The sequence below is a fragment of the Buceros rhinoceros genome, unplaced genomic scaffold (genome assembly GCF_000710305.1).
Source record: "Buceros rhinoceros silvestris isolate BGI_N320 unplaced genomic scaffold, ASM71030v1 scaffold41949, whole genome shotgun sequence".
NCBI lineage: Eukaryota > Metazoa > Chordata > Aves > Bucerotiformes > Bucerotidae > Buceros > Buceros rhinoceros.
Window position 1 is genome coordinate 11,475 of NW_010431727.1, and position 25,927 is coordinate 37,401.

Genomic DNA, 25,927 nt, shown 5'->3' on the forward strand with positions numbered 1-25,927 from the left:
GTTCCACATTTAAATTCCCTCGCCGGACTCTGGAGTCTGCCCTGTGAGGAGGTCCCTAAAATGGAGGTAATGAAGGGTATGATCAGTTTTCTGAGGGTGCTGTGACCTACAGGCAGGTCTGATTACATCATTTGTTAGGGGTTGAGTCTCAGGAGCTTTATAAAAAGCAGTCCTTACAAGGACAGAGACAAGGGAAGAGAAGGTACCCAGTACCATTTTCAGAAACTCTGTATGTGTGCATTCTGCTATTTGCCACATACTTACAAGGCAGTTTCTCCAGGGTGCAGAGAAACCTGTGAACTAGCGGAATATTACAAGTCTTTCCTTGAGATGTCAGCCAAGAGCTCCAGTACAGCCACAATTGCTACAGTGCTTATTTTCTTCCTAAAGATACAACTCTCTAGGCAAGCGCCGTTGAATGGTAAAGTCTTTCAGCTTTCTGTTTTAATTTAACCTGTAACTTAGAGCAGTTAATGTATGCAGAAAACTGGCATGTTTGAATTATTACTAATTCAATAGCGTGCTCAAAGTTGTGTATCATTGCCGTCTGCAGTTGTTTGGTGTTAGCATCCTTATTTCGATTCCTCAGAACAGATATTCTGATACATACAGTAAAAGTTAACTTGTCCTCTGATTTAGTTTGCATTTCAGACTTCTTGTGTGTTCAGCATGCCTTGCTTTGTGATCTCTTTGCTTCCCACAGAATGAAGCGGAAACTGGCCCTTCTCAGGGTTAGTGGAAGCATCATACCTTTCCCTCTGCCCTGTTTATTTTTAAACCGGATGAAAAGAGTGCAATCCCCGTGAAGCACCCCATATATTAGACCTCATTCTTTTGTATTTAAACCGGACCAGTTTCAGGAGGTCACTCCTCACTCTCTTTTAAGGAGTTAAAGTTCCTCTACTCAAGCCGATTATAATCAATTTTCATCCATTCAAGCTACTTATGATCCACCAAGTGTGATTATAGGATGTGAGGGAGAATCATTGTAAGGGTTGCTGTGTGAGCTGACTTACTCAGCACATATATTCATGGGACAAAGAACCTGAAGGCGCAAGTGTAATCCTGACCTGTCAGCTTCATACAGAGCTCTGCCAAGACAAGCATTTTACTTTTCACATGAGCTACAGAAGGGGTAGAATTCAAACTTTTAAGGTCACCCTCTTATTTCAGGCATCTATCTTCTGAAAAAGGGCTATATTCTCTAGCAGAATCTCCTACCAGAAGGGCAGAGGTTCCTAGAGCTTGGTGCTTTCCAGGTACTTTCTCTGACAAAACAGAAGTCTTGGAAGTGAAAGAATGTGTCAAAAAGACATGTCTTACAGTATGTCCTGAAGGGGATGCTGGAGAATTTGTGTCATAGAATCAGACACCCAGCACCAAGAAATGGCAGGAGCTACAGCATCTGCCTGTCTCTGACATCTTCCCAAGTCAGACACCTCCTCTGTCATGCATGGGCACGTCACTGTTACTCATCAGCGCTCACCTCAACACGAACAGAGGCGGGAGAGTGCTCACAGGTACAGAGCTGTTGACAGTTCCCTTCGAGATGTGAATCAATCTGTTGACTCACCCTCATTTCATTATCAAGCAGAATAAGGGAAAAGGCGATCTTCCTCACAGTCTGAGGATAGCAGCAAAGCACTTTTGCAGCTCTGCGTATCCATTCAGAAAAAATCAAGTAGATTCTGCCATCTGGTCATCTATTCATCTCCTGATCTAAGTTAGACGAAATAAGCTTTAGATGTGTCTCAGCCCTACCTACACAGTGCTCATCAGTAAAGTCATAATGGGAGTGAACTGCAGAGCACCAAAATTCTCACAGGCTAAGGAAAATTTCACTTGGCGAATGACTTCAATCTTTCATTTATTTTTGCCACAATTGTTTCAATTCGAACACCTAGAATACTGAAAATCTTTGAAACCAACTATTTCAAGGTTGTTCTCGATTATTAAAATCATAGTTTGGGCACTTGGTACACATTCTAAGGCTCAGTAAGAGCACGAGCAGAGAGTAGCTATTGTAGTCAACCAGTATTTCTTCAAACCCTGCTCAGATGAGGATGTGGCAATTTCTAAAACCTGTTGACAGTCAGTTGCTATCTTTCTGCAAGTTTTACCTGCAGAACATGCTGACCAGAGGAAAAGCACCTCCAAAAAAACTTATAAAGAGATAATGTCCTGCAGAGAGAAGGGAAGAGGACAATGAGCTTCTTATCCTGAAATCTAAGAGAGAGCATGAATTCTTCTACACGAGGAACCTGGGGACTTCAGCCAGGGTGATTACACAGGCCTTGTTTAGAAAATTCCAGTGAAAAAGAACAAGGCACACTGGTCCTAAAGAACTGGAAGCAGAGAGTTTAGTGTTCCCAGCACGTATCGATACAAAAGATCTAAGCGCAGCTGTTTTGCACATCTCTATGAAATAATCCCAAACGTTTCACACGACATTCTTTGGAGAAGAGCCGTATCTGTGACCATGCAGCAGAGTACAGGAAATGCAGCCAAGAATCGCGCTGAGCAGACGTGCACGCACACATAGGCACACCGAGCGTCTGCAAGGCTTGTAACTCAGGACTGTTCTCTATGCAGAAATACAATGACATTTGCAGAGAGTACAGATCTGCATTAGCTTGATAACCGAAACTGTTCAGGTCTATCAGGCAGCTGTAATTACACAGCAAACTGAATGACTGTAAGTGGACTTCAAGACAAAAAAAAAAATTAAAAAGAGCATTTAATAAGTCAAGACATTTCCAAAGACATGCAGGGAACCCTGTCCCAAGTTCAGTCCCTTACCCAATGGATGAATATCGATCATTTTAACACTCACGTGTCCCCCCAGGATTCTCTGAGTTACAGGCACCTGTAATTACACGGCAAACTGAATGACTGTAAGTGGACTTCAAGACAAAAAAAAAATTAAAAAGAGCATTTAATAAGTCAAGACATTTCCAAAGACATGCAGGGAACCCTGTCCCAAGTTCAGTCCCTTACCCAATGGATGAATATTGATCATTTTAACACTCACGTGTCCCCCCAGGATTCTCTGAGTTATATGGGTTTGTGTATCACACTCCTTCCGTCAAGGTCCATCTATCCTGTTTCAGGTAGCAAATCCCAGAGCTGCTCTACAGAAATGACTGTCCATCGTTGCTCAGTGTAGCAGCTGGCAATCCACTGATGTTTTCCAAACTCCTCAACTAGGCATGAGGGGCTGCATTATAGGTACAGCCCATTTATACTCCTTAGTTTTCTAACCAGAAAAAGATTAGGGATGTACCTACAGACAGAGTCTGTGGCTATTCCACAAAAAACAAACAAACAAAAAAGACTGACAAAAGTTTTGCTCCAGGATTTAATTGACCACAAGAAAGTCACTCCTATTGGCACTATTGCAGGGATAATTATAGTTAGGAACCTTGAGACAGGTTCATAATCTTTGAAGGTGTCTATGTTTTGTTCATATGTTTGGATCTGGGGGTAGAAAGACAGATAAAATTCTTGCAAAATTCAGTTCTTGGGTTTAAGTGGAAATTTGCTTCTTTACAGAGTAAGATAATTTTCAGATATTCACAGTAATATTTCCTTTGTCTTTAAACAGGGTCAAAATGGTCCTACATTGGTAAGTACTAACTAACTTGTACATACCGAGTTGTGGCTTTGCTCTGTAGTTTAAGGACAGCATGCAAACGTACTCTGGTGAGAACCTACTCGGTTCAGTATCTTTACCCAGGTTTGAATCTGGCCCACTGTCTTCAAATCTGTTATTCATCCATCATGTTTTGTAGCTGGGTGATCGAGAGTCAGTTACTGGGTTGTGAACTGCCTTGCAGAATGACAGGAGCTTCAGCAGACTGACTGCCCCCGCAGCTGCAGAGGTTCCCCAAAGCCCTGTTTCCCCACTGACCAGCAGCACACTCCAGCCTAGTTCTGCAAAGAGCATACCTCTCCCTACCTGCATGTCCCTTCATTTTTAAGAAGAGTCAGAGTTCAGCAAGTCACCTGTATTGCGTTACTGGAGACTCAGCTCCCTGGAAATCCCAGCACTGACGAGGTAGAATAGATCATATTCAGGAAAGCAGCGTTCTTTTGTGACACTCGTCCTTTACGTCAGCTACTAACCCAGAAGGATCTGATGGCTGCACAGGAAGAAGAATTACCTAGAGATTTTCTTTCAATTTATCAAATCCTCTGGCCAGTTATTTCCTCAGCGTAGTGTTTTACGTGCCATATGCCCACAGGAAAGTAGGCAGTACTGAGAACCTCAGCAAAAAATGTGGTTTCTTAAGCCTTTGGTGCTGCTGCAAGACAACACAGAACCTATGAGGCTGAACTTGCTGCGAATAAGTCCCTTCAGCCGTGCTCCAGTTTACCTGACTTGCTTCACAGAAGCAAAAGGAAAATTTTCAGCTGCATGTCTATAGGCATGAATGTAACTGCCAGCGTGTGTACATACGCTTCACATTCTCATCAGGAAAAAAAAAGCTTGACACAGTTTGAATAACAAAAGCCTGGGTTTTCCCCCTTGACAGCAACCATCAGATGAACCTTACCCTGCTGGGTAGTAAAGAAAGCAAGACTTCTTTTATTGCCACAAAGTAGAAGTTTTAGGGAAATGCTTATTTAAATTAGTCACTGGGAATTTGCATACCAGTGTTTATTTCAGAGTATGCTATTCTCAGTGCCCAACTTCATCAATTCCGTTAAGTGCTTCCATACGGCAGCCTGATTTCTAATATATACTGGAGGATGGAGGGAAGGTTCACAAAACAGACTCTTCTTTTTATACTTCAACTACTGATTTTCAAATATAACTCGAAAAAACATATAAAATCTACTTAAAAACATTAAAGTGGTAACTGAACTTGTAGAGAATAGTTCTTTTCATATACCTGAAAAAAAGCAGAGGGAGAACATTGGTCTGCACAGAGAAAAGTGGTGATTAGGGAGACTGCAGTCAGCCAGGAAAGAGCGTCTCCACACTCTCCTACAGACCCTGGTTCCTTACGGCAGCCTACACCTTCCACCAGTTACCTGTATTCCCGCAACATTTTACAATGTCTCCCACTAAAATTAAGTCAACAGAAAGGGAAAAGAAGTCGAGCCACTATAATCACAGTGCATATTGATGTCAAAATGAGGATCAGAATGGGGCTGGAGGGTAAATCCAGGTGCGGATTGTCAGTAAGAGTTCTGTTTGTTCACTGTAGCAATATGTAAAAGTGAATGTCAATACAGCAAGAGCAGCTCAGGGCATGGTGGCAAAGCAGCCTGACGCTGCATGTGATTTGGCCTTATCTTTACACACAAGCTTTCCAAAGAAACGAGGATTTGGCTTGGCTATAATGGAAACTGCTGCATTAAATACAATAAATATAAAGGCTAAACTCTCCTCTATTTGCCTCTTCCTTAGTAAAACTGTAGCAACGCTCTTCGTTCTTCCTGATTTCACTACTTTTGTATCATGGCTTGGCTTCGTGGATGAAGATTTGGGAAGGGCTTTCTCCACGCTTACTGCAAGCGCTGATGGCTGAAAAGGCCAATGTGGGATAGGCAAGACCGGTTGCAAAGAGCACACTGGAAGGTCTCCTTGGGTGGTACAGTCGAGGCACGGTTCTTTCTGCGCTGTCTCTTCTCCTCGAGACTGATTCTACGCGTGCTCTCAAAGGAGGCAGCAGCGTTATGTGTGGTGTGTCTCCAGATCTCCCGACTGGAGGCCAGGGTGGACCACTGATGGTGGTCAACATGGCCAAGCCTTTTGTATACAGCCCAAGAAAAAGTGCCTGTAAGAATCAGGCCAGTGAGCCCTGAGCCCTCAGTCCTCAGCCCCCCCTGACACAGGCTTGCTTTGTGTCCTCTGATGGGCTGCTTCATCTTCTGTATAATGGACAAAGTAGATGAAAGTGTATCATGAGAGAAGTGTTTTCAATTAAAGAACCTAAAGAATTGTTCTGACGCACCACAGCTCAGGACAGCATGTGTACACAGCTTTTGGTAACGTTGATGTGTGACTGGAAGGTGCAGACCTGAAGTCCTCTGCTCGAGAACTGGTAGAATTGGAGAGCTGGACTTCAATTCTTTGGCTTCTGGCTTTCTGCTTCTGTAACGTAAGAGGACTGGAATGAAATCAAAGAAACAGTAATACTCCTTGAGAGTGGGCAAGCAACTACAATGGCAAAAACTAGCTTTACAGCCAAGTTTAATAGAGTCAATAGAATTATTAATGTGCTTTAGCTGAGGAGACAACTCCGTGCTACAATGTAGACACAAGAAGTGCCCCAAATTTCTCATACAGCACTCGAAAGGAGTAGCAGAGACAGCCACACCACTCGGCGATTCCTCTGTCTCACGAGCCCCGCTCTGGACATAGCTGTGGAAGATAAGATACACACATACTGGATATGCGTACGCAGAATGGTATAACAGCTCTGCCCGTGCTCTGAGCAACGCGGTCATGTTACTGTGGCAGCGAGCTGGGCTCAGCCTTCACTGCCAACTCAGCCCTGGGCTAACAGCAGCTATGCAGCTTCCAGCTGGCTGAAAACAGGGCAGGGTGCTCTGCCTGGCTGCAGAAAGACCACAGACATTCCCTGTGTTACTGACTCAATTCGTTTTCCTACCTTAGTTTACTTCAGAGCAAGAGAACTTGGATAGCCCATGAGAAACTCAGGCAACATGAATATTAATTGGTCATCAGAGCAAAAGTCTGCTGGGAACACTGGTGTCTCATAGGCCTGTTTTCTTCTTTTCTTAAGTCAGCCAATGTACACTGAGGTGGGACCAGACACCACAGTTTTTTCTTAGAGGAACATCTGTCCTGCATCACCCAGCAGCACTAGGGCTGCAGGGCTGGCTGAAGGCTTAGGCAAGGAAAGCTAAAAGCTCTCAAAGGAGGTGATACAATGGATGCATGCAGCCATGGTGCTGAGGGTATCCTGCTCAGCTCACTGGGCAGCTGGGCAGCAAGACTACCCAGAGAATTATCACTATTTTATTTACAGACAGCTTTTATAAAATAGCATGAGGGCACAGCCAGGCTCAGCGTTATTTACAGCATGGTAGGGGAACTTGGTCCTGGAGCTCATGGAAAAGAAGCCCAGAAGCTGGATTTGGACAACCTGAGTTTGCACTCCTTACAGCAGGGAGTGTTCACGGCTGCATCAGGCGTGGTGGTAGCAGGAGGGGTCCTACTTTCACCCATACCTTAATTTGCTCACTCCAACAGCTGTATAGTAGTGTTGGGTGGGTAGGACAGGTGGCGCAGCTATTACTCCTCTGACATAGTCCTGATGAGATCCTCACTGCAGCAAACATCATCTGAGCTACCTGGGTCTTCCCCTTTGTCACAAATGTTGTCACAAAAGGAGGAAAGTAACTGCTAAGGTATATTTGCAATACTTCCTATGTTTGGGACTTGTAGTAAGCGCCAATCTTAACACATCTTCACGCTATTCTTTACTCAGTAGTGATTAGACAGAGCCTTTGCAAACACGGTGTGATTTCCACTGAATTTATCTCAATGTGCTGGCACAGAATAAGGAAAATCTGGTTCGCAATCAGTCATTCATTTTCAGCAGAGCCAGCTGAGAAATGCCTTCCAGCTGTGTGGTTTATCTACTCTGGAAATCTCAGTTTCACATACACAAACTGAAGCTGCGGTGAGCTCAGCTCTTTGAGTCAGGAGTTCTGAGCCACTGAAATTAGGAAGACTATGTGACAAAAGGAAGAATTTCTAGAAAAATTTATTTTATACCAAAAACGGTTTTCTGCTTTGTTTGGTTGGTTCTTTTTAACTGAGCAGGAGTGAGAAACAAGCAAAAACTGCAGTAGCTTTGAGGCCTCTAAGTGGAGTTGCAGATTTACGTCAAGGAAAGGATAACTGCTAGTAAAGATCAAGGTACATAAAGACTGCAATAACTACAGCATTTTACTGAAAAGACAAAAGTTTCCCTTCTGAACTGCTGGTGTTGGTGTGGAAGTTCCCATACCCTGTTGTCAGCGCTTAAGGGCATTCAATTCATCCAAACATAGTCCTGAAAAAGTGAGTAGTACTTCATGACTCGGTTTTCACTGGCTGGACTGAACTTCTATTTTGCACATCAATTAAAAATCACCTGTTTCAGTATCGTGTCTCCAAACCTGTAAGAAATAGATTAAAGTCTTCTTGCAAACTCACTATCTTATCAGTGCACAGAAACTCCAAACCTCTAGAAATTACTGAATTCTTCACAAAAAAGGCTTCTCCCTGATTTTTCTGACACTGTTGTAGTCTGAGCTCTCTGTAAAGAGTTAAATTGCAGTGTTACTGCCTTGCGCATCAAGTTTCAACATCAAGAAAATATCATTTCCTGGTATATCCTGATATATATTTTCCCAGAAAATATTCTTGAGTACGTATATCCCATAATATGGAATTTATGGTCTTCTGAATGGATCTGTTATTTGCCAAAAAGTATGTGGAGGGTAGTATATAGTCTTCTATAATGACAGCATAACATAACATTCGTTAGCTTTTAAAGAGAAATTCAATGACTTTGAGACAGTACCATGACGCTCTAAGGAGGAGAGAAATTAATGTGATTGGCAACAAACTGGAGTCAAACATGTGAGTTACAGCAACATCAAGGCCTGTTTGTACTGAAAAGCACTCACTTAGTCCCACTACCCACACGGCAAACAATGTTGTGTCCTAACCTATGTCTTGAATAATCTTCAAGAGCTTTAACAAGGAAGTAAGTCTGTCTTTGAGCACCAGAACTGAACTCACCGATTCTGTCACATGTACTGCGTTTAAGTCAGATTCACCTCCACTGTCCACATCCTTGGAAACTGCCTTTCACATAAAAATGTGAGCCTCTAATAATATATGCTCCTGACCGTTAATTTTCCTTCAGAGAAGATCCGAACTCGCTTTGCCACTGATGACCTGATCTAACGTTAGATTCTGGCATTCATGATTCATGGAAGATGTTAACATACTGGAGAGACTTCAAAGAAGCCTCAAGGAATATCATCGGTTTGGAAACGAAGCCTTCTAACAAAAGACTCAAGGAACTCAATCTATTTAATTAAGTAAGAAGTATGTCCTCTATAAGTACTTCAGCGAGGAACAAGAGTATGCCAAGAGGAGACTCTTCAATTTCTAAGTGAAGGATTAAAAGCAAACACTGTCTAAGTGAAATCAAAGCGAGACAAACTCACAGTGTAAAGCAAGCTGCCAGGGAGAGCAATTGTCCATTGGGCACTAGTGAAGTAGCTTTTACCTGCAATGCTTAAAGGAAGAGTAGATTTTTTTTCCTAAGTAGAAATTAATCCAGGGAGGTCCAATGGCCTGTGTTATACAGATCAGGCTGGCTGATCCCAGAGGACCTTCCTGCCTTAGAAAGAATCACAATCAATCTTCAGAGTCAATGAGAAACACAAGTTGCCAAGTACTTCTGGTATTTAAATCCAAATAGTCTCAGCTTACAGCTTGCGAACAGCTGCTGGCTATAAATGTGTAATTAAATCAAAGGTACCGTTAAAAATCTCTTGATATTATCCATTCTTTGTAGATCCTACCTAGGGCAAAAGACTGTGATGAAGAAGTTTCACCGGAGTTTGAGCAAGTTATTGCAGGTCAAATTATGATGACACCTTACATGTTCACAAGTTAGCTCTTCACTGTGTGCTATGCAATATTGCTAGATAGAGCCCGGCAGTGTGTATGGGAAGGATCTGGCTTTCTGTGTACTGAAAAGTACGGCAACTTTCCTCTGTCAACGTGAAGCCCCTTTCGGCAATTCTCTTCAGAAGGCTGGAATACCTGCGTTACTGTGCGTAAGTCTGCTACTTCCAGAGGGAAAAGTAATTAATGTCAGTAAATAACCCAAATACTGTCACAGATCCGAACTCTACTTGTCACACTTGCGGGCTCTGAGGCGAGGCACTACGCCCAGCGAGAGGCTCAGAGAGAGTGTGGCTGGCTGCGGTGCTGCTGCCTGGTGAGCTACCCGGCCTGCAGTTCCCCAGGAGTGTAACATCAACACCAGCTGAGAGTGTCAAAAAATTGAGAAGCACTAAAGTGTCTCTATATGAGATTTTTGTTGGCATTTGGCCCTTTTCTATCTAATGCCGCTCTGGAAACATTAAGTTAAAAAAAAAAAGTCTTAAAAAGTCTTAAGAGCTCAGAAAATTTCCAAATTCTGTGTGAAGGCTGAAACATGAGAGGTTTTATATTAATTGCATGGTTAAAGCTTGACAAATGTGCCTCTGTTAATTTACACAGGTCCTGACGGAGAGAAGGCCTGGCCAAGGAAATACCCGTTTTGTGGAGGAGTATTCCAATCGCCAATAGATTTTCATAAAGACATTCTCCAGTACGATTCTAACCTCTTGCCTTTAGAATTTATAGGCTATAACGTGCCCTCCACTGAGCGGTTTACATTGACCAATAATGGTCATTCAGGTAAGGGAGCTCAATGGCAGCAGGGGATTGTGAAGGAAAGAGTTGCTGGAGCTCGCGATTTTTTAATATCATACGTGAGGTTCTTTGATTATCAGACAAAACGAAGCTGTGATGATGAAGCCTTCATGGCAGCATACCTACTGCCAGAGAACAGGCTTGGGGAACTTGGGAATGTTCTAAGGCAGTAAGCCAAACTGACTGGTTTTTACATAAACTCTAGGCCTATCAGAATTCCTGAGCCTTTCTCTTATTACTGCGTTTGGAGAGCTCCAGTGCTCCGAAACAGACTTCGTGATTCTGTTAAAAAGAGATAAACTGGTAAAACACAGGTGCAAGGGGCCTCTGACATTCCAGTCTAATCAAAGCAGCTCCACTGAATTACAGAGGGGGGAAGCTAGGAGCACCATTCTGTTCCTTTTACTTCAGATAGAAACCTCTTTCGTGTAAGCTAAGACAGAGAAAAAGACAGAAAAATAATTAGAAATAGAGTACAAACATGCCCTCCACTGTAGTCCCAAATCAAAGTGTCAGTACCAAGGAGTTCAATACAACAAGAGTTTAAAAATACCGTGAGAAATATGAATTAAGCCATTTTCAACTATTATAAGGGGTTTAAAAGAAAGCACATGAGTAAGTTTTGCTTCCACATGTCAATAATTGTCTGTTGAATAGACTGAGATAATTCTGCATTCTTCAGGAAGAAGAAAGGTTTCCATTAGCAACAATACTCACATTTTAAAGTCTCCTGAATTATCTAGGAAGGGTTAAAGGGGTTAAAGACAATTAAAGTGTTTCTCTCCTACCACACACTGAGATGGATTTCAGCTGAGGATCTGCTTTGTTCATGCTCCAAACGTAATACACTTCAGACACAGCATGTTGATTTGCCCTGTGGTTGGAAGCTGTGCTGTCATTCCATCCTACCTGGTTTTGGTCTGCTTACAGTGAAAATGTATCTGTCGCCTGCTATGTACATCAAAAACCTCCCGTTTGAATACACTGCATCTCAACTTCACCTGCACTGGGGAAACAGAAACAAGTCCGAAGGCTCAGAGCACACGGTCAGTGGGAAGCACTTTGCAGCAGAGGTAAGACAAGCTCCGATCGGGGAAAGAAACAAAGAAGGTTGGGCAGGTGCCACTGTTCCAAAATGGGATCTTTATCTTGGGTATATGACTGTAAAAGGCTGCAAGGTTCTAATCCAAATATTCGTGATCTGGATATGTACTAAAAAAATGCATTGTGCGCTGCAAAAAGGATGAACTCCAATGTTCTTCTGTGTATATGCCACAAGTCTGGGAGTTACAATTCAGGTTCTAAACTCAGGGCTGGCACTGGGTCACTTGAGCAATTGCAAGCAAATTCCAGATATTTGACACCTCGGTTCTCCTCCGAAAACCAGGTATATCTTCTAGCTGCACAACATTGCTTCTCTGTCTACCTTTACTCACCTTCTTCTACCCGGTGAAGAACTATCTGTTATCTTTTCTAATCCTAAATTGTGGATTTGGGAAGAGATTTTGAAAAGCAGTACCAGTCGGATATTTACCCCTAAACAAGTGTCGCGGTTTGAAAAGGGGGGCTGTTCCCCCCACCGGAAGGATGCGACAGACTGGTGTGTTTTAGCTGGGAATCCTGCCAAAACACACACACAAAACTTTTGATGCTCATTAGTCGGGCTAAGGAAGATAATAACACATATGAGCGATAGAAGCAGGAACATTTAATAAGACAGATGCCCTTGAAGTAAACCGGCCTGGAAGAGGGAGAGAAAGAGACAGAAGGGAGAATAAATACAAGTGTACAGTATAAACTCTCCGATTGGGCAATTCCCGCCGCTTACAAACTTCGCCGTGCAATGGCTCATCACGCCGCTGGGGGAGGAGGGGAAAGGCAAAAGTCCGCCCGTAGTCCGTTGCCTGTGCAAAGCTCGATATAGGAATTTTCTCCTGAGGCAAACCTTTCATGCAATAGAACTCTTCTCCTTTGGGGTGGCTGTAGGGAACTCAGTAAAGGGATGAACGCTGCTTCCAGACTCCCCCACATACACATCTGCACCGCGGGCCAGCCAGGTCTCGTCTTAGGGGAATATTGTCAAATTCCCTGCGCGTAGGGGCTACTTCATCCACCGCAGGGATAAGGGATACCGCTGGGTCCATCCATCAGGGCAAGACAGTTCATTAGACCACCCCCGCCGGAAATCGGCAATGCACCGGGAAGGTCCTACCCATTCTGCAGAAGGAGTCTTTTACTGCTTCAGGGCACTAGCAGGTCTTGGACGTGTCTTTCTCTCCATGATAACAGTCTCCCATCCGGGGGCGTAAGCTTCAGAGTCCTGCACAGCATATCTGAAGCAGCGCGGATGAGATAGAGAGGAGGGCAGATAGAGCAGAGAGGGGGAGAAGCAAGATGGCAAAATGGCGTCGAGCCTTCTCACACGCCCCCTTTTATGACTTCATTCACGGAGGCGTGTTCTCCTTCCCGGAAGCTTGGGAGAACCACAGCTCTCTGGGAAGAAGAAAGCCAGACAACAGGAGAGCACCCGGTTCCTCCATGTTGAACCCAGGACAACGAGTAACAGAGAAATCAGTCAGAATAATTAGTTTGCATAACAGCACTTTAGGAATGTGTTTCTTCTCTAGTTACATTTAACACCGGGTTTTGTATTCTAAACATTGAGACCCCCAAGAGTGCTAAGGTGTTAGCGCTGCAGACAAGATGCCTTGATGCTGAAGTGATAGAGCCTCTTCCCCCTCCCACCACTATGTAGCGGCAGGGCTGGGAGTGGGAGTTCCAGGACCTTTTTGCTTTTCCCTAAAAATCTCTTACCACTACGCCCAGAAACCTCTGAGGGATCCCAGTGCATTGTCGTAGCCTGAGGTGGCTGCACTCGGCCCTTTTTAGCTGTGGAACAGAAATGTGAGCATGTCCCAGATGTTTCCATAACATAGTGTCTTCTTCCTTGTAGCTGCATATTGTACATTATAACTCTGAGAAATACCCAGATCTAACAGCAGCAATGGACAAAGTGGACGGACTGGCGGTTTTGGCTATTCTTCTTGAGGTAGGATGCAGGACCTTTTTTGTTGTTGTTGTTGTTTAGAATCATTTTTGTTTCAAGCATTAAGTCATCAGAGACCTTTAACGTACAAAATTACCTAGATTATTTAATAATGTTGTGGCTTAACAAAGTTTCTTCTCTTTCTCTTTCACCAAAAGGGCCAGATTCCAGCAGCATATACATAAACAGGAAAAACTCTAAGAAAAGATGAATTCTGAATATTTTGTCATGGTTTTCAGTACATTAACTTCAGCTATGTTCCGCAGTCATTTACAAACTAAAGTTTAGTAGTGTTTATCAAACAACAGACAACAGCAAATGTCAAGCTCACTTCGAACTGCCTGCTGTCGATGAAGCAGTTCTAACACAGCAGAGAGGCACTGGCAGACACAAGCCTGTCTTTGGCCACTATACGTAATTAGGATCTGACCACAGTCCTCAGGTCACAAACTTCCCAGATTCTTTGAATCACAGATTACAGTAAACAAGTAAATCCGCTGCCCTTTTAAGATGACAGAAGGACAGCTTTCTAATTTTCCCCTCTAAAGCTCCACATACAAGCAATTCAAGATAATAATGATATGAAAGAAAAATTTTTGGAAGCTTGTACATATATAATTCTCCTTCTTCTTGAGAATTAAAACTCCTCAAAAAGATAACTATAAAGATTATTTTTAAATGTAAGGATTTTCTGCAGCATAAAACACCGTAAAAACACACAGGTTTTCACATTTCCATCAAAAAAGGAAAGAAGTTCTACTTAGCAAGCAAAGCTCTAATTCTCAATAATATTATCCAAGCTCACTTCCTAGCAGCGCTAAGACTTTGACAATAATTTTGTGTTAAATTTCAGTCGATTTGGAAGTTGCAGCTGTGAAAAATGTCAGAGTATTGTATCTTATGCTAGGGAATAATACTGGGATTCTGGTTATTTTCAGACAGCTGCTGGCTATTACAGTTGCTCTAAAAACACCAGTTTATTATCACAGAATCATCTGGTTGGAAGAGACCTTTAAGATCACCGAGTCCAACCATTCCCCCTGCACTGCCAGGGTCCCTAAACCATGTCCCTCAGCACCAAATCCACACGGCTTTTAAACGCCTCCAGGGATGGGGACTCCACCACCTCCCTGGGCAGCCTGTTCCAGTGCTTAATAACCCTCTCTGTAAAGACATTTTTCCTGATATCCAACCTAAATTTCCCCAACTTGAGACCATCCCCTTCTAGTCATTCATAACACGGGAGAAGAGACTGACCCCCACCTCCCTACAACCTCCTTGTCTGGTTGTCAGAGGAGTCACTAAGCACCAACTCTAAAGAATTCATAATAAGGGCAATGACTGAAAAGCTGGTGGTAGCAGTTGAAAACGATGGTCGTCTTTGATAGCTGAGTTATAGCGCTTGACACATAGTTGAGTTACAGCCCTTGCCAGTGGCCCTGCAGTACCCAATAGTGTCATTCTTTTTCCTTCTGGACTGTGAGGAGCAGCAGACTAGAAAACACTTGTGGGTGGAAAAACGCGGCTTTGACTAGAAACCAGTAGATGATCTGATGAGCCTGTCAGTTGAGAACTTACGCCTGCGGTGTTCTCAGAGGAAATAGTTTTTCTTCATTTGCACGGCATGCTGAACAGGCAAGGGCAAGGGCAATGGGGTCTTTCGAGTGTACCCCAAGAGGTCTGCACTGTTAGGACAGCAGCTCTAACAGCTCTGCAGCAAGGAAGAGCACTACTGGGATTCTGAGGATAGTGTTAACATTTTGAGTAAAAAGGGTACTTATGCCACTGTAGTATATGAGTATCTGGACAGTGCAGACACTTACCTTATGACAGGGGCCACCAAATACAGAATCACAGATTTAAGATCATTGAATCCAAACATTCACCTGCACTGCCAGGGTCCCTAAACCATGTCATTCAGTGCCACATCTACATGTTTTCTGAACACTTCCAGGGATGGGGACCCCACCACCTCCCGTTCCAACGATAAGCCCGGTCCAATGCTTCACCACCCTCTCTGTACTGCTGTCTGCTGTGTGCAGAAGCAGAGACTCATATTCAGACTGCGGAGATTTGCACTGCTGTTAATAGTCTGCTTATTACAGATTGGACCCTTCAACCCATCTTATGAAAAGATCTTCAGGCACTTCCGGAATGTGAAATACAAGGGTGAGTGGCTATAAGCATGCACTGGATTAAAAATGGCAGAGTATCAGATGTCACCCTGAGTGGGATTGAACCGGCTGAAGAAACAGTCCAGAAATCTCGGGCAAACCTGTCACAAACTGGGAGAGACTTGCAAATGCTGTGTATTTCTGTGAAGAATGTACGGCTTGTGCTCACCACCGGTTTCTGACTGGGCCTTATTTCTTGCACATGGTGCGTTTTGGTTAATACGGCTGCAGCTCATCGTACAGAATTCCGATGTGGTATTTAAGACAAGACTTGTGCATAGAAAACCTAAAAAGCTGTATTCCATTTTAAACTGGGATCATCTCTGTTAAAACGTATTTTTCTTTTCTTAGTGACATGACTGAAAGTATTCTAGTTACTGAAATGCAAATTCACTCCAGTGGTACACTTCCTGCATAGGAATGACACAGCATTTAACACGAATCCCCTGTTTTAGATCAGACGGTCCAAGTCCCTGGCTTCAATATTCAAGAACTCCTTCCTGACAGACTGGATGAGTATTATCGCTATGAAGGATCCTTGACAACTCCTCCTTGCTACCCTAGTGTTCTCTGGACAGTTTTCCGACACCCCGTTAAAATTTCACAAAAGCAGGCAAGTTTAAATACAGCACGTGTTTTCCCGATTGATGTCTGCTAAAGAAGAGGAAATGCATATTCTCATTTTCAGTTGACAAGAGTCAGACCAATTCTGGATCATTTTTGTTCAGGCTTCATGTCTGAACACTATTCATAAAGTGTTTTAGTGCTACTTTGATCCTGACTGACTGAAATTGGGTCAATGTCATGTTTCTAAAAAGCATGTGAAGTTGTTATTTGTCAATCCTGAATACCCTGGCTTTTCTCCAACTTAGGTTTGTTATGCTCACCTAATTTATTTTTTATTGGGTGGGCGCTTACATGGACTCTAAACTCCCAATCACTACCTTCTGATACACCTAATTATAAACACAGGCGGAAAATGATGTTATCAAAATCTCTGATCAAATTAGTTCATGCTCCTTGTTAAGAAAATCCATTCTTAACTTTGTCCACTCTGCCAGATCATGCCTTTCCCAGGCTAGAGAGTTCTTTTCACAAAGGAGCTTTTAGTGTTAGACTGCGCTAGGAAGAACATGCTGCAAAGGGCACTGTGTTTCCTGGCACATAATTACTAGGCAGGATTAATTTTACCAAGTTGTAAACAAAACACAGGCATGGGTTTGGAGACGTCGCACTGTTTACACGTTATTCTGTATTTGGGCTCTCAGGCCATGCAAGACTGAAGTATTACTGCAACCTCTTTCCTTTGAATACCCCTTTGATTTCAAAGGGGTCTCAGTGATCATACATTGGCATTGCTGCTTCTGTGTTCTGGGAGCTGAACAGGGTGCTTCCCTTCACAGCTACTGGCTCTGGAAACGGCCATGTACTGCACAGAGAGTGATGACCCCGAACCTCTGGAAATGGTCAATAACTTCCGAAATGTTCAGGAATTTCAGGAAAGACTGGTTTTTATCTCCTTCCGTGAAGGTAAGTTGTGTGAACCCTTCTACGCACAGTGATTTGTGTAAACTCGAAATACTGAAGAGGCAGTCCTACGCTACCCCTACAAAAACAGAGCCATCTCATTTCTCCACAGTTCACTTTGTTCCCTTTTTGTCTCTTACTGCATCGTTGCATGGGCAACAGTACCAGAATAAGGTATTCAGAGAGTATGTAAGAAGGTTTTTTTCCACAATGGGTATCAAGCAAGCCCTGCAACCCTTTGGATCAAAGGCAAGCAGATAAAAGGAGGAAGACATGTTTGGCCTTGTCATGCTTAGCAGAAACACTTGCTGTGACTCCAAGCACTGAACAGTTCCTCTTCAGCTGAGCTATTTCACTCAGGGTGAGTGCTTGAGCTGGCCTTGTCTCACCAGCAACATTTGATGGTTCTCAGCGATATCAGGATTATTTTTAGGCAGACCACACATTTAAAGGGAACCACAACTTTGCCTTTCAGGAAGACTTTTGGGCAATTACACAGAATCACAGAAATGGCCCTTGAGGGATTCAAACTTGACAGGAATAATTCATAACACTGGATTGTATAACTCAAAGTTACAAATTACCAAAAAAAAAAGCTATCTTATGAAGAAGAATGGATTTAAAAGCTTAATTATGCAGTGTTACACAATGACAAGGCATAGGTTTGGGGGTGTGTGAACAAAAACCTGCATCTGTGGTGAACAGCTTAGCTGTGCACCACAGTAAGGCACTGAATATACACTGCTTGTGCAACATGTACTGTTCCATTTTCTGTGTTGTCTTGCAAACAAACACCCTTAAGCAGTTGTGAAGCTGGCACATACTCTGAAGACAGCTGAATCTAGGCAAGCCACTATACTATTTGAAAGTGTAAGATTTTTCAAAGAAAAAAGACTTCACAAAAAAGATCAGCCAAGAAGTAAACTTTCAAATTCATAAAACGTATTAGCACATCATTTCAACTTTGCGTGCTAATTTCTTCACTGTTTAGACAAAAAAAAGAAAAAAGCAGGAGTAGTCTGTATTGGGAAATTTCACACAATAGCCGCTGCAGGGACCAGTTCTCCCTGCAGGCATTCTGCAGTGGCTGTTCTGGCCATTCCCCTCTGCAGACAGCCCCTTTCATAATATGTCTTTCCTAATGTAAAGCTATATAGGAGAAAAGTGAAAATTTAAGATCAGCCAAAACAAATCCCAGACAAAACATTTCTTTGAAACCAGAGATGATTCAGATTTGTCAGCAAAAGTTGTCTGGTCTCTTTGTCAGATTAGCTGCATCAAAACTCCCAACCAGAGCAGTGTGGAGCATGAGCAGCACTGGGTCCTTCTTTAAAGCGAACTTCCATCTTTGAGGTAAAACCCAAAGACAATTTCATAAGTCATTCTGTGGCTGGGGACCATTTCAGTTCTCACAGAAACATTTTAAAAATTTTCTAAAGCTTCCCATAAGAGGAATATAATTCTACCATGAGGTTTCTCCTGAGTGCCTTCTCTGGAATTATTGCACATAACTTAGTAATTACGTAAATAAGTATGTTGATGCTACTGTCCTTGATACTTAAGCCCATATTTCTCATTGAGTTCTAATGATTTAGATCTTAATTTCTCTTTATTTTTGCTGGAATGAAAAATATTTTAACAGTTCCAAGATGACTGCCTATATAGCTTGATCCACAAGCCATGACTTCCCATTCTCCAGCTCTGCATTAAATCTCTACTCTTCATAATCTCCAAAGCTCCATCGACAAAGGCCACATCCCCTTAACTGCTGGGTCTCCTGAATTTATTTTACTCATCACCCTATCTGCAGTTAACATAGTGGATCCTCAGGAGAAGCCTTCTGGACCAGCTGTATAAAGAAGGTCAGGCTACATTGCTAAAGGCAATAGGCAATACACGGTTTTCAGTGCTGTTCATGGATCCAAACTACCTCAGGTTGTCATTTCTGCACACTCATCAGAAAACTACTGACTAGAAAAGTAAATATTTTAACTTGCAGCACAGAAGCAGGGGCAGTGATTTAAGAAGAGATGGGATACCTCCTGGTTTTGAGATGCAGAAAAACAGTATAACTTACAATTAAGGAGCTGAAGATGCTACACCTAGTGAGTAAAGCCTGTATGACTTTGTACTTTTTACCAAGCATTTTGAAAGGTGCTCAGGTTCTCAAAGACCCTCAAGTCTGTTCCAGTTTGTAAATGATGGCCTAGAAAAGACACTTCTCTCAAAAATAGCTGAGTAGTTTTCATCTCCCGTCCTCATTCTAGAAGCTAGGAATGAATTCATTCCAGATACCTCAAGAAAAGGTCCCCAAGGCTGTTGAGACCACAGTGTACAGCACTGCGAGCATCTGCATTAGTTCATTCAAGTCAAGCGGCTGAAGCATTTTGCTGCTTTCATTGTCATTTCTCCATTTGCCTCCTTACTTGTTTGCTGCCAAAGATATCTTATAGTCTTTCCCATTACGAGCAACAGGTAGCTAAATATTTCAGTCTAAAGTAGTTCAGTTTAGTTGTATCTTTCTTCTACTTAAAGCTACCATTTCTGCTCTTGAATTACTGCTGAGAGAAGTTACTCTGATCAATTGTCTCTTTCTTCATTTTAATTTGTTTGTAGTTTGGAGCCCAGTTTGAAGGTCTGACCAAAACAAAATGCTGAGTACCATTGGCTACCAAAATTTTGTGATAAATCTGCATCAGCTTGTGTTACAAAAAATGAGGTTTTTCCCTTTCTGAAACATCACAAATACCTTTCTGCTATGCATGATGAAATGTCTGCAGTCTGCTCACATGCTTGACTCCACTCTGCTTGACTCTGAAGCAGAGTCGAGAATAAGTAACAGAACAAACTTCCCTATTTACTTATCAGCTAAGAAAACTGATTTGTTTGTACTACGTTTGTAACAAGTGGAAACCCTGTTTCTTGACTGTAATATGACTCTATGTGACATGGAAGTTATTTCTGTGACTATATACAGCTCACATACAGGGCATACACAAGTAACGCTTGGGATTTTGCTGGCTCTGCTACTCGATTTCTTGTTGCAGACTACATAAAGCCATAGTCATAATACTCTATTCTGTCTTCAGGCCTCTTACCAAGTCCCTATGCTGCCACTTGCAGAGTATAATGGTTATAGAACAGTGCCTCAATTTAATCTCATTTTAAAATGAGAATTATACTAGTAGTTCTCTTGTTGATAGCTTCTAACCAAAATATGTAAGAAATTACAAGTTTAATCATTAATAATCCTTAATAGCCCCATGACTAACGTACAAACTGGTATTAGCTGCACAAACAGTATTTTGAGTAAATTAAAAGATTGGCTAAATAGTGAAAAAGGGAAAGAACTAGAGTATGTCAGGCCTTCCTCTCCTTTTGTGGATGGGCCAACTAGAAATACCCCTCTCCCCCATGGCATTCTTATATGACCAGGAAAAGGGTTAAAACTTTCTTCCCAAACCTCCAATCTCAAACACCAACTGCCAGCTAGAGAACTAGTTAGGTCCAGAATGGCTGTTCTAGTAATCCCCTTCAAACCTCTGCTCAAGTCAGATTATGTACTATGATTTTAAACAGCAGAATCAGGCTCTGCAGTACGGCTGCCAGGTTGCTGAGACTCTAAGGCTTCCTCTGCAGGGTTTTCCTTACATCCACGCACAAGCAAGCTACTCTAGCAATGCCACTGCAGGAACACTTCCTGAGGTAACGGAAGCTCTGCAGTGAGCAGCTAACTGCATCAATGAGCCAGCGATTTCCCGAGTCAGTCAGAAAAGAGAAATGCAGTCTTGCATCTGTTTCTTAAGCTAACCTTTCAGCACCCGACTAGCTTCTTTCTGTAAATCACACTCAATACTTGAAAGTAAAAGGTAGAAACTTGCAATCCATGATCCCAGGAACTGAAAAACAGATACTATGCCTTTCATCCAGGAATCTCTAAACACTTCACAGAAATGGTGTAAGCATTATTATTTCCATCTATGGGGGAAATGTTCACCCAGATGTGACTTCCTCAAAATTGTTGCTGTGAACCAGTGCCAACCCAAGAATAACATTTGTCTCTCCCTCTGCTGAGCCACATTATTTGGCTCCCATGCAGAGGTGACAGCAGCTTTAAAGGCATTTTCAACGTATCTTTAAAGCTGGCATGAGTTACCACACTTGAATTGTATGAGTTGCTGCCCATCCTGCTGTTCTCACCCAAGAACTGGTCTCTATGGCTACGAAAGGCATTGCTTAGTGCTACTCTAATAGAAACCCCATTCAGCCAAGTACATTTAATTACAAAAGCTCATTGACTCTATCAGTGAACCATAGAAAAATGTTCTACCCATTTCAAAAAAGGTATTCATCACCCCTTGCAATCTCACATTCCACCTACTAAGGTCACAAAGGCTCCCTCACAGGTGCAGCCCCTCACCTCAAGGGGGAAAGGACAAAAAAAAAAAAAAAAGGAAAAAAAAGGGTTTTTGGCAAAGCCAAATTAACACAGGTGCAGCCCCTCACCTCAAGGGGGAAAGGACAAAAAAAAAAAAAAAAAAGGAAAAAAAAGGGTTCTTGTCAAAGCACAATTAAAGTGCACCTGGCTGCTGGCTGCAAGCGCCCAGTCTGATGCAGCCAGCTGTACCACGGGTAGGAACAGAGCCCACTTATCAAACAGGGAAGGAGGGGCCATGCACGAGTCATGGTCAGGCAACCACAGCGATTTGTGAAAGAAATCCTGTCATAGGTTCCTGCTGCAGCAGGTTTTCAGGGCAACTTATCTGCCTCTTCAGTGTAAAGACTGAGGGCTGCCACCTTCACCTGAGCAGAGGAGCCCCAGGATGGGGCCAGTGAGCTGTTTTGTATCAAAAATGCAAAGGACTGATGTCTTCGGTCATCCACATTTTGATGCCAGTAATTAAATTATAAGTTCATGCTCACTATTAACAGGTACTACATTTCAAAATATCTCTAATCTTGATGGATTATTCATATTTATATGGTATTTTGCCTGTCATCGATCTATTACAATAAAATCCGCTTCACATACATGCAACTGAAATTTATTTCAATGTTCAAACCTTCCACTGCCCACAGGTTAAATGGGAACTGGTGTCCAGTTTCGATTACAGCACCATTCTGAAATGCTCTCTAACTAAATTTTACAAGAAGGTCTTCTCATCAAACAAAACTGCTCCCTACATCTCCTCTTCAAACTACAAACTCTTTTTCTTCAGCTATCTATTTGGTGTCTTATTTTGTTGTCCATTTGACGCACCTTTACTATAACAAGCCTCTTATTTTAAAATATAGCGTTTCTTCAACTCAGTGGATTGCAAGCTTCTATTCAGTTGGAATTAAAATTAACAGAGCATCTAATGGGTTAAATGGGATAAGATTAAAATCCAGGTTTCACACTTCTGTTTTCTCAACAGCTGATTTAATAAGAGAAAATATTTATAGATGAAATACATGAAAGCAAACCTGTCAGCTTCATTCTGAAGGGATTCTGATGTTGCTTAGAAAGAGTCACACGGTAAAATATAAAAAAGCGATGTGTAAATGAATTATGAAAATGCAATTAAGAAAAGCATGCTCACTTTCAGGAGGGGAGGCCAAAATACCTAAACATCCTTTCATTGACAAAGATATACATGCAGATCATTATCAAAGATGCCATCATAATGATAATGCTTAACGTCTCAATGCAAACATGAGACCTTCACTTCTTCATACTAATATCCCAAACTCATTCCTACCTGAGATGCCTTTAAGCAATGCACTCTACAGCAAAGCATATCAGCTGTCCAAAATACAATGGTTCCTCTGCCTTGAAAAAACAAAAGACATCACATTTCACATCCTTTGTTGCCTGGGTTTAGTTTTTCAGTTTTGCTAGGCTCTGTTATACATTATAGCATCAAAACCCAGAGAGTTTCTGATCTGCTGGGCCTGTGCCTGTGCCTGCATGTTGGCTTGTGACTTCAGCAGGTGTCTAAATTCACAGCACTGTGAAGTGTGGATCCAGCTGTGGGAGCAGGACGTCTCAGCATACATCTCTGCGAAGTCACCCATTCCATAATTGCAAAGTGGTATGAGCAGGCTGTAGGAAAGTTTCAGATGCAGAATGCAAATGTTATGACAGATTAGAGACTAACCTCCTCTCAAGTAAATGAAGTTAACTGGTTTGTATGCTTTCCCTTTTTTCCTAGGTTTTGTTGTCTCTGTCACGATGGCCTGCACTCTGGGAGTTCTTACCGCTCTTGCAGTAGCCTTCTGGCTGCTGAAGAGGAAAAGGTAAGATGTCCACCTCTCATATCACAGAAAAAGAAGCCCAACCACATTTTTCTTCTGACACAAAGAAGTGCTCGTGTGTTTGAAACTTTCCACATTTTTTTATAGTGGTAATGTTCAATCTTTTATAAGATACGATCTCTTCCTACAAGCTTTGATTTGTTTTTATCATCGTAGACATTATTTCTCCCATACCATATACTCCAAAGTAAATCTATCTTATTGCCAGCAAAGCATGCTAATTGGCTAAGAGGTCTAGAGCGTGCTGCGACCTTTGGGCCACAGTGGCCACCATTCTGCCATTGTAGGAAGGGTTATTTTTTGTGAAAAGCAACCATATAAAGTTGTTTTTCCACAAAATAATTATTACTGGAACAGTGCTCATTATAAACCCTTAAAACACACAGCGACAGGAAACAGGGACTTGTGTGTGAGTACCAGGAAGGACACAAAACCATGTTGCACTCTACGTACTGACTGCTCCCACAAGCAGCTAGGACAAGAGACTCCCCTTCCAGACAAAGCAGGACAAGCAGCCTGCGTTGCTAACACACCCAGTTTTTCTGGGTTTCTCAGTTGCCATTTGCTCTTTTTTTTTTTGCTAGCATTGCTGCCCCTAATTGCTGCTTGAATAATTTCATTTTTTTCCTAGAACAGGAAGTAAAACAAGAAGGGAATGGAGTTTTAGAAAAAACCTCTCCCAAAGGTCACATCATTTAAGGGGAAGAAATCTGTGCTGACAAGAGATCACTTAGCCAGACTGTTTGCCACCAAAGCCAAATTCTGGAAAAAAGACTAAGATTACAAACTGTCCTACAGCTGATTCTTTTGTGATCAGCACTGACTCTGCCACACAGCATGTGTTCTCCTAAAATATTTGTAACGATAAGCTACTGTGACATTTGCGCTGGTACAGAGACAAATAACCTCATGCATGCATAATGGCTCATCTCAGGTAACCCGTGGTACTTTTCCTTCGCTGGAATCACAAATATGTAATACATTTGTTTTATTTTAGCTGCAAAAAGGGAGGTGAAGACAACAGAGGAATCATCTACAAACCAAGCACGTACAAAGAGGAAGAAGATATCTCCAAACTTTGATGCCCTGCTCTGTCACAAACTCCCCTTTTCACCATAGCACTGATTTATTTGTATTGGTGGAACACATCTCTTGTTCTGGGCTAATGATAAACCTCAAGAGTGTTCTAAAAATGTAGCAGCCAAATGTTTTCTGTAGCCCTTGTTCTCCTGTTTTCCTGGGTGATACGATCAGTGAATACTCCTGAGCTAAATCCCTCACCACATTCTTTTCATGTTTGCTGCTTACTGAGTCTGGGTCTTTTAACTAATTTTGCAGTTAATCCTAAACTCCAATTTCATGGTTTGTTTAGCACAGATTTTCCCACAGGTATTCAATTCTGAAGACACTCACAAGCTACAAGGGCTCTTCCCTGCTAAATCAAGGTATTGGTTTTAGCACCATGAATATAAGCAAGATAAAGAACAATGTGTATTTGAGATCTGAATTTGAACGAGGTTGTTCAGTGGATACAGTTTTCAAAATCCCAGCAAATTATGCTAGTTGAGAGCCACATGGATTGTTAATGGGGTTCAAACCCAGGAACTCAGTGCTGAAAAAACTACTGCCAGAGGAACAGCTCACTTTCCAGTCATTACTCAGCCTCACAAATCTGTCATTAGAATGAGAGAAGACTTTTGTCTTATTATCTTGCTCTTATTTAATGTGTGGGTATGAATGATGTGGAGATAATGCAGTTGCTGCTGCTTTTAAGCAGACTTTACATTTCATCATGAAATCTTGATTGATTTTACAGTATCTATTACAACTGTAATTATACAGTAGATGGCTTTGCTGATTCAGTTCTCTGAATGCAGTCATGTAATTATTAGAAAGTAATCCAATTGTATTTTCAAATCTCATAAACTAGATATGCTTTTTGTGTTTCCTTATGCATTTTTGAAAGTGAGAAGCATAAACCTAAATCTGTCTCCACTAAAGACAACGTGAAGTCATTGACTTCAGAAAGAACAGGGTTTAGCCAGCCTAGCCCTGGATGTATACAAAATTCCTCTTAAATTTGACATCTGAAGTGAGAGTCTGAAATGCTAGTACTTCAGTATACGGGCAGGAAGTGATTGAGCACAGACTTACACCTGAGGCAAGTCCAGGTCTGAAGGCTGCTAAACGCTACTGGAGAAAATCCAGTCTGAACTTTACACTGAGATCCGTTTCACATTCCGTTTCGCACCACCACCATATTTGTGATTGTAAATAAATAAACTGTTAATGTATGTGTTTTCTCCTTTAAAGATGGCAATTACATACTTGTGTTTTAGATTATTCCCCTTCCATCCCCGAGAAAATTGTCTGAATGTCAAAAGCAAATTCTGAGTAAAAGGAGAAATAACTCATTAA

The 25,927-nt window shown here is 42.1% G+C and overlaps 1 protein-coding gene across 1 annotated transcript; it reads left to right on the forward strand.

Moving 5' to 3' along the window:
* The first annotated feature begins 330 nt into the window (after positions 1 to 330).
* CA12 (carbonic anhydrase XII) lies at positions 331 to 24,591 on the forward strand. The gene is made up of 10 exons (XM_010143513.1): positions 331 to 421; positions 3,605 to 3,625; positions 10,271 to 10,450; positions 11,396 to 11,538; positions 13,419 to 13,514; positions 15,617 to 15,680; positions 16,141 to 16,298; positions 17,089 to 17,215; positions 23,407 to 23,491; positions 24,507 to 24,591. The coding sequence occupies exons 1-10, from the start codon at positions 331 to 333 to the stop codon at positions 24,589 to 24,591; spliced, it is 1,050 nt and encodes a 349-aa protein (XP_010141815.1).
* The last annotated feature ends 1,336 nt before the right edge of the window (positions 24,592 to 25,927 follow it).

Excerpts from the sequence above, each read along its gene's own strand:
- CA12 (XM_010143513.1), top strand. The coding sequence starts at position 331 with ATGTCAGCCAAGAGCTCCAGTACAGCCACAATTGCTACAGTGCTTATT. Across the intron at positions 3,626-10,270 it reads GTCAAAATGGTCCTACATTG|GTCCTGACGGAGAGAAGGCC; the intron begins GTAAGTACTAAC and ends TAATTTACACAG. Across the intron at positions 13,515-15,616 it reads TTTTGGCTATTCTTCTTGAG|ATTGGACCCTTCAACCCATC; the intron begins GTAGGATGCAGG and ends TGCTTATTACAG.